The sequence below is a fragment of the Drosophila virilis genome, chromosome X (genome assembly GCF_030788295.1).
Source record: "Drosophila virilis strain 15010-1051.87 chromosome X, Dvir_AGI_RSII-ME, whole genome shotgun sequence".
NCBI lineage: Eukaryota > Metazoa > Arthropoda > Insecta > Diptera > Drosophilidae > Drosophila > Drosophila virilis.
In genome coordinates this window covers 11,470,001-11,479,063 of record NC_091543.1, presented here as the reverse complement: position 1 = coordinate 11,479,063, position 9,063 = coordinate 11,470,001, and the positions used below count along the sequence as shown (strand labels likewise).

Below are 9,063 nucleotides of genomic sequence, written 5' to 3'. Positions count from 1 at the left end.
GAACTCCCCCCACCCGGCCACACTGTCATACCCCTCGCTCTACATCATTTGGCTGTCTGTGCATGTCTGTGTCTATTGGGTGCGGCGGCGGTTTGCGTCTGCCTGCAATCTTCTCCTGGTGTTGTAAACATTTTCCAGTCGACATCATATGAATTATGGGGGTCGTACCGCGAAAAGCTTTTATAATCGCGCGCAAATCGCGCAAAGTATTACAAAAATTATGTACATGCTATGTGCAAAAAGCCCCATCCGCCTACCCCTCTCTGTGATGTGTGTGTGTGTGTGTGTGTGTGTGTGTGTGTGTGTGTGTGTGTGTGTGTGTGTGCACAGCAAATGCCCAAAATATGTTTGCATTCTGCGGCTTGACAAGTTAATGCGCTCTCCGCAATCGCCAGCCAAAGCTGAGAATTCAACAGAGGGGACAGGGGGCGCTCGCAGAGCAGCTGGCGCAAATAAAAAGTGTGGCATGCAACCAAAGCTGTTACCAATACATTGTGTCTCAAGCAGAGTACACAAATCAGACGCTTGAAAGCTGAAATTTTTATAAGATTCCAGGTCAGTTCCCACGCTTAAACTTTGCCAAATTTCCTGTTCAAAAAGATAAGAACAAGTCCATAAAGAGTTCGAATAGATGAGCATTGCTCGGACGTTTGACCTCGGATGCATCGTGATATCAATTTATAGCTGTGCTATATAGAAGCAGTTACTTTTTTACCCCACAGATACATTTATATCTAAACCATATCTGCCTTAAAGATTCATTGTTTGGTCAAGTAACAGCAGAGATAACACCGACGGCTGCGGACATCATCCAACAGCAGAAAATAACAATCATAATTACAGCCTAAGAGCAAATAGTTTTTTTGCGCGCTCTTTGTAAGCTGCTGTCCACTCTCCTTCTGAATTGCTTTGCTTGCATTGCTGCCCTTCGCTCTAACCGGCGAGCGTCTTATTGGAGTTTCGTTTCGATTCGCTTTACATATTGTTATAACCAGTCAGTCTTTCGTTTTGATCGCAACCTAGGCACAACTAATTCGAGTTGGCTGCCAAGCAACAATTTAAAACTTATAAATTCTAATAAGTGCCCTGCGCGGCAAATAAATCCATTTGAAAACTAATCTAAGTGTTTGAATTTCGCTGCACAAGCAGTTAGAATTAATTGGTTGCAAAAAAGCTTGCAACTACACATTTTGGTGACCCCGACGTGATTTTTCTTTCTTTCATTTTTTCTATTTTTTCTTGTACTTCGTTCTTGTCGTGTCAACGGACAGTTATCAGTTCGGGCAAAGCTGTGTGGTGAGCCGTTTGCTTGCGCATCTGCATACAGTTGGTTGTTATACATAAACGCCGTAGCAAATCCCCGCTAATCGTTGCGCGCTATAACCCGCTATACGCTATCTCGCTCGAACGAACACTTGCGCGATCAGACTTGTATTGTAGTTCGGCTGTGTGAACCTTGTTGTGCGCTACATTCATAATGTTTGATGAAGGTGCAAGTGCAAATGGAAATGATGAGGCGACATCAGCTAGTCAAGTGGCGGTTGGAACCCAGGCTGCTGTTTTTAAAATAAAGATCAAGAATTTAACTGATCGACTCAATAGATTGTCCTCGGAACTTGATCCCGCTCGACTTCGCGATGTTGATGACTACGAGCTGCAAGATTACATAAGCATGGCATCTGACTTGCAGGCGAAATTTGAGATAGTCTGTGATGGTTTGTTGGAGGTGGATCATGCCAGCGTTGATGAGGATCTTCAGACAAGTTTTGAGTCAACTATTAGGCAGCTACGGCTGTCCCTTCAACGCGAGCGCGGAAATCGAAGCAAGGTTCAGCAGATTCCGCATTGTTCCACCTTCAATTCAGCCGCAGCCGATGACTCGCGTTCTACCTTTGTTGTTCCAAACCACTCTCGATTGCCTCAACTTAAATTGCCGGAGTTTAGTGGAGGCTACACAGAATGGGCCGATTTCTCGAACCTGTTCACCACGGTCATTGACAAGGATCCGTATTTGACCAACATTGAAAAACTCCAGCATCTACGGTCATGCCTTAAAGGAACAGCGCTGGATACAATTCGCTCATTGGAAATTTCAAACGCAAATTATGCTGCCGCTTTAGAACTGCTTGATAAGCGTTTTAATAACAAGCGTCTTATTTTTCAGGCACACATCTCTGAAATTTTGGGTTTGAGAAAGGTGGACAAGGGCGCGACTGCACAGCTGCGCGAATTTTCAGATAAGCTCAACTCTCATCTACGTGCTTTAAAATCGATGGGCAGTGTGGAACAGATCGCCGGTTGCGTCATAGTACATACGTTGCTGCAAAAACTAGATAGCGTTACGCAGGCTAGCTGGGAGGATGATGCGCCGTTGGACGTCATACCATCATGCGAGCGGTTTACAACCTTCATAGAGAGGCGTTGCCAAAGGCTGGAAAATGCGGATCACGCTACGGCAATGTACACACCTAGCTCCCAGGTGGGCCAGAACAACAGTAGTAGAAGAACGTTTGTAGTGACTAGGAATGGAACGAGTGCTTGTGTGTTTTGTGAAGTCGCAGGCCACTCTATTTATAAATGTTTGCAATTCGCAAATTTATCGCCCTTGCTGCGCCTTCACGAAGCCAAGCGGCTTGCGCTGTGCCTAAACTGCCTGCAAAGGGGACATCAGCTGAGAGTCTGCGGCTCCAGCGCTTGCAGAGTTTGTGGAAGCAAACATCATAGCTTGTTGCATCTTGGCAACACAAGCAGTCACATCGCTGCTTCTAGCCCAAACAATGCTCAAGATACCGAAACTTATTCGTCATCCCAAAACACCTTGGCGGCACTTTTATCTTCGCCTCTCACTACCGCCCAGCATCTCAAGCACGATGTGGTCCTGCTTGCCACTGCCGTCATCAACGTGAAAAATCGCGCTGGCTCCTTGGTGCCTTGCCGTGCGTTGCTCGACTCTGGGTCGCAGTTGCACATCATCACCTCTCGTCTTGCTCATCAGCTCCAGCTGCGCAAATTCAAGTCAACAGCAATCGTCTCTGGCATTGGTGATGCAGCATTTGCGTCCGATGGGTTTTCGGTCAACATCAATGTCAAATCTCGAGTGTCGGAGTACTCCACATGCATCCCGGCCTTGATTGCACCATCCATCACCGATAATCAGCCTGGCTTCACTCTTGACCCTGCATCATGGAACATTCCATCAAATATACAACTAGCTGATCCTGAATTCTTTAAATCTCAGCAAATCGACATGTTGATTGGAGCCAGTCTGTTCTTCGATCTGCTATGCGTCGGCCAGATTAAACTAGCTGCTGGACTGCCGATATTGCAAAAGACTCGCCTTGGTTGGGTGGCTACGGGAGGTGCCTCACATGCTGGAAAATCATCATTCATGGCCATGAGATCAATGGAGAATCCAGATCTGCTGGTTGACTCGCATCTGCAGCCTAATACACAGATTGATGAATTAATCCGTCGTTTTTGGGAATTGGAATGCTGCACCGACCCTGAGTCCTTACCAAACAAGGAGGAACGCGACTGTGAGGCACACTTTCAGGCCAATTTTAAACGTCTGTCGACTGGCGACTATTCAGTTCGTTTACCGCTACGTCTAGGCATGTATCCGCTGGGTGACTCCTATCAACAGGCGGTTCGTCGATTCCTGAACTTAGAAAGAAAACTAGACCGTAATCCACTATTGAAACCCCAGTATGCAGCATTTATCAAGGAGTATCTTGACTTGGGTCACATGTCACTTGTCACCTCAGCTGCACTGGGCCAATGCAAGTACTACCTGCCACATCACTGCGTGCTGAAGGAGGATAGCACTACAACCAAGCTAAGGGTCGTGTTTGATGGCTCAGCAGTTACTACCTCTGGACACTCGCTGAATGATGCACTGATGGCAGGTCCTACCATCCAACCGAAGCTGTTTTCGATACTGATGCGGTTTCGTACATTTGCAGTCGCCCTGACAGGCGATATATGCAAAATGTATCGATGCGTACGAGTCGAACCCGCAGACAGTTATTTTCAATGTATCTTGTGGCGTGAGTCTCAGCATCAGAAGATACAGATTTACAAATTAGACACCGTCACCTACGGCACAAAACCAGCATCGTTTCTCTCAGTGCGAGCTATGCACCAACTGGCCATGGATGAGCAGAAAACTTTCCCTATTGGCTCTGACATTGTTAAAAGAGATTTCTACGTGGATGACCTCATTTCTGGTGGTAGCTGTGTTCAAGAAGCAATTGAGATATTGAAACAAACATCTGGACTACTCGCCAAGGGGAACTTTAGGCTGCGCAAATGGTGTTCTAGCGACACATCTGTACTCCAAAACATACCGGAAGAGGATAGAGAAACGCTGCTTAAGTTTGACGATGGCAGTGACATCACGAAAACGTTAGGCCTCGTTTGGGATCCCGCTTCAGACTGTTTCCTTTTCTCCTTCTCTCCACTGAGGTTGCCCTCCAGACTGACAAAACGGTCAATACTCTCCGCAATTGCTCGCTTTTACGACCCCCTTGGTCTTGTTGGTCCCGTAATAACAAAATCGAAAATTTTTATGCAGGATCTCTGGAGAGAAAAGCTGGACTGGGATGAGAGCCTGCCCGTACACTTAAGCACAGCCTGGGTCAACTTCTGCGCTGATTTTGAGTATACTCAGCAATTCCAGTATCCCCGTCGAGCACTCTCATCAGACAGTACAGTGGAGATTCACGGATTTTGTGATGCCAGCCTAAGCGCTTATGGAGCATGCGTCTATACAGTCTCAAAGTGCAATGGCAACACCAGCGTGCGTCTCTTATGCTCCAAATCGCGTGTCGCGCCTGTGAAAACCATCACGGTACCAAAGCTGGAACTCTGCGGAGCTGCATTACTGGCTCAACTTCTCAGCGAAATATGCCAAATGAAAGTGTTCGACTGTCGGTATTACTGTTGGTCAGACTCTGCCGTGACTTTGGCTTGGATTCGCAATGATGCTTCGAAATTCAATGTTTTCGTTGCCAACCGAGTCGCAGCCATCCAAGAGCTCACCACTGGAATGGAATGGCATCATATTCCCACCGAATTAAACCCGGCGGATATAATTTCACGAGGAGCGCTGCCTAGTGAGCTCTTCCGGTCTCCATTATGGGCCCATGGTCCGAGTTTTCTCAGTAAGGGAAAGGAAGAGTGGCCTGCCTCCTGTGTACCTGTCGAATCCTTACCAGAACTTCGACACAAGGTACTCCTCGGAACTGCAGCGCAACCGGATCTCTCGATTGGTTGCAAGTTCATCAATTCGTTTCCCAAGCTGCAGCGGGTCTTTGCTTATGTTTACAAATTTGTAAATCGAATCCGAGGAGCTGAACTAACCGTTGACCACTTGCATCATGGCACACATTGGTTGCTGCGGTCAGTGCAAATGGCTACTCTCAGCGATGACTACAAGGCATTGAAGGAAGGAAGGCATGTCAAACCGTCTAGCTCAATGGTCTCTCTTGCACCATTCCTTGACGACTTCGGCCTACTTCGCATCGGTGGACGGCTGAAAAACTCGTCGTTGGACTTCTCAGCGCGACATCCGATTATATTGCCCCGTCAGCATCCTGTGACGCGAGCAATCATAGTTTACTTTCATAAACGAAACTTACACGCTGGACCTCGCGCTTTATTGTCTTCGATTCGGCTCCAGTACTGGCCCATTGGCGGTCGAAAAACAGTCTCCAGTATTGTTGCCAAATGCATAATCTGTTTTCGTGCCAAGCCACGATTGGCCGAGCATATAATGGCAGACCTACCAGCTGATCGTCTTAATACATCGTATCCCTTTATGGTCACTGGCGTTGATTACTGTGGACCATTTTACTACAAGAACGAAGTGCGCAACAGGCCACCAGTGAAATGCTATATCAGTCTGTTCATATGCTTCGCTACAAAGGCGGTGCACTTAGAGCTTGTAAAGGACTTGTCCACAACATCGTTTCTAAACGCCCTAAAACGTTTCATCCTGACTCGCTCTCGACCTTCAAGGATCTGGTCTGACAATGCGACAAACTTCGTAGGTGCCAAGAACGAACTAGCAGATCTGAACCGCCTGTTCCTGAGAGACGAGCATGTCAAGGCCGTTAACGAGTTTTGCCTAACCGAATCAATTGAATGGTTGTTCATCCCTCCTCGCTCTCCGCACTTTGGTGGACTATGGGAAGCCGCTGTGAAGACTGCTAAGCACCACTTTTATCGATCTGTTTGCTCTTCCATTTTGGATTTCGATTCGCTGCGTACGCTCGTCTGCCACATCACGGCAATTATTAATTCTCGACCATTACTCCCACTTTCAGAGCATCCAGGTGATCTTGACGTCTTGACACCCGCACACTTCCTGGGTACAGCGCCATCTTCATCATACATTGAGCCCGATCTAAGGCAGCTTAACTTCAATCGGCTTAATTATTTTCAGCGCGTCACATATCTCCAACAAGTATTCTGGGCCCGTTGGCGCGAAGAGTATTTGACGCTTCTTCAACAGCGCTCCAAATGGCGCACTCCTCAGCCTGGACTCTCCATTAACGATGTTGTCCTTGTAAAGGATGAGAATCTACCGCCGCTGAAGTGGCCACTCGCCAGAGTGCAAGAGCTGATCTCTGGATCTGATGGGGTATCCAGAGTTGCTGTGCTTCAAACTGCGACTGGAGTCATACGTAGAGCTGTACGAAAGCTGTGTTTGCTGCCCAAACAGGATGATGTTGAAAGCCCTTGCCTTCCAACGGGGGGAGAATGTTTGGTCAAGTAACAGCAGAGATAACACCGACGGCTGCGGACATCATCCAACAGCAGAAAATAACAATCATAATTACAGCCTAAGAGCAAATAGTTTTTTTGCGCGCTCTTTGTAAGCTGCTGTCCACTCTCCTTCTGAATTGCTTTGCTTGCATTGCTGCCCTTCGCTCTAACCGGCGAGCGTCTTATTGGAGTTTCGTTTCGATTCGCTTTACATATTGTTATAACCAGTCAGTCTTTCGTTTTGATCGCAACCTAGGCACAACTAATTCGAGTTGGCTGCCAAGCAACAATTTAAAACTTATAAATTCTAATAAGTGCCCTGCGCGGCAAATAAATCCATTTGAAAACTAATCTAAGTGTTTGAATTTCGCTGCACAAGCAGTTAGAATTAATTGGTTGCAAAAAAGCTTGCAACTACACATTCATATTTATTAAAAAAAATACTTGGATACATGGATTTCATAGATATGTTTGCTTGTCACATATACATTCTGTGCTTGTGCCTCAAAGATCTATTTGTATCTAAAAAGTATATATATAATGTAAAAAGTATACATATACTTATATCATTGGGTTTTTTGCCTCTACAATTCATTCGCTTATTGCACCTGCATCTGACGGATACATATATTTTGCTACTCACAGATACTTCCGCTTACTGCACTTGCATCTGTCAGATACTTTGATACATTTTTAACTTTCAAATTCATTTTAATCTTATAGTCAAATTCGCGCAGCACATACATTTTGTGCATCTGTCAGTTGCATTTGCATCTTCTAGTTACTTGCTTTATGTTTATTTCTATCTTTAAGATATTTTTGGCTGTATCAAAGATTGGAAGTTAATTTGATTTTATATTTGTTACATTGGTAACTTTTAAATATATTCATAAGTAATGGATACTTTTGTGTCTTTTATCTCACAGATACATTTCACAGATGCATTTATAGTCTAGAGTATCTTGTAGGTGCAGCTGCATCTGCGAGACATATTTCCATTGTACTGCTTATTTTATGTCTAACTTATTTTATGTTTAAATTCTCAACTGGTTAGAATCAAAGCCCTTGCTGATTACCGAATCATTGAGCTTTCCCATGCCTACGCCTCTTTACATAGCTGCATCTCTTTATCTTCTGGTCTGAGATACACGCTAACGATGACGTCTTCTGATTGGTTGCCACGACCCTTGCAACTGCAACGCTGTTCAATACACAAGTGCATCTACACATGTAGACACCCATAGCTACATGTGTTCACACCACCCAATCCTAGCGCCAGTGCCCGCTCCAGCTTCAGCTCCTATGCCCGCCTCCATGCGCTGGTTAATTGAGTGCACAAAGTCGCACCCACCGCATCCGCTTGCCGTCAGTCGCGGTTGGAGTCGAAGTCAAATCGTTGACAAATGGAGCGCAAGCCAAAACCACCAGCAACCACCAGCAGCCAGTCGCCAATATGGAGGCGTTTGCGAACGGAAGGCGGAGATGGAGGTGGAGCTGGTGGCCCGCGGTTGGCGGATGGCGGATGGCGGATGCTGGATGGCCAACAAGTGAAATTGATGACTGCCCATCAATTTGGCTGGCGATGGCGGTGCGCGATAACCCTGGATAACCGAATGGACAGCACACGACCTTGCGCAAAGTGTGGCTTGGCTCAGCGTTGAGGGGTGGGTGGCGATGAGGGGTACGAGCAAAGGCTGTAACATGCCAATAAATGGTCAAAGCTGGCACGCGGTCAACATTTGAAAGTCACGTTTGCATGTCAGTTTGTTATGTGTGTGTGTGTGTGTGTGTGTGGAAGGGTTTTTGGCTGCTGTTGCTGTCGCTGCGGCCATAAAACATGCCACAAGAATTATTAATGGACCTCCAGCTACCAAATCCCTGCAGCTCAGCAACAACGTTTGCCACTGTGGTCGCGCCTCACCATGCCTCGCCCTTGTCCCTACCCACTTTTGGGCACAGCATGCCGGCTGTGATTGATTTCGAATCGTTTTTCAATTGGCAGCCAACGATGCTGGCCAGTCGCCGCTCGTGGCAGGGGCCAGGGGTCGTTCGGGGGCAAGGACGTGGGCGAGGCGTCCGAGCAGGGGTTATTTGTATTTGCATTTGACAAATTGTTTGCTTGTAAAGTCAATGACGGGTGGCAGGGCAATAACATGACCAAATGGTAGTAGACGAGCGAGAGAGCGAGAGAGAGAGGGGAAGGAAGGGAGGGAGGGAGGTAAGGCGGGATGGGAGGAATCACACTCATACGTGAGTGTGTTGTCTCGGTAATTATTCAAACAAATTTTTGGTCGT

The 9,063-nt window shown here is 46.7% G+C and overlaps 1 protein-coding gene across 1 annotated transcript; it reads left to right on the top strand.

The window, feature by feature from the left end:
- Positions 1 to 768: 768 nt before the first annotated feature.
- On the top strand, positions 769 to 7,119 carry LOC116652064 (uncharacterized). The gene is made up of 2 exons (XM_032439882.2): positions 769 to 6,266; positions 6,327 to 7,119. Exons 1-2 carry the CDS (start codon positions 1,478 to 1,480, stop codon positions 6,776 to 6,778), a joined length of 5,241 nt encoding a protein of 1,746 aa, XP_032295773.2. The 5' UTR covers positions 769 to 1,477; the 3' UTR covers positions 6,779 to 7,119.
- Positions 7,120 to 9,063: the final 1,944 nt, after the last annotated feature.

What these genes read in the sequence shown, in the direction of transcription:
- LOC116652064 (XM_032439882.2), top strand. Translation starts at nt 1,478, where the DNA reads ATGTTTGATGAAGGTGCAAGTGCAAATGGAAATGATGAGGCGACATCA. An exon ending in TTTGGATTTCGATTCGCTGC is followed by an intron (nt 6,267 to 6,326) that starts GTACGCTCGTCT and finishes TCCCACTTTCAG; the next exon opens with AGCATCCAGGTGATCTTGAC.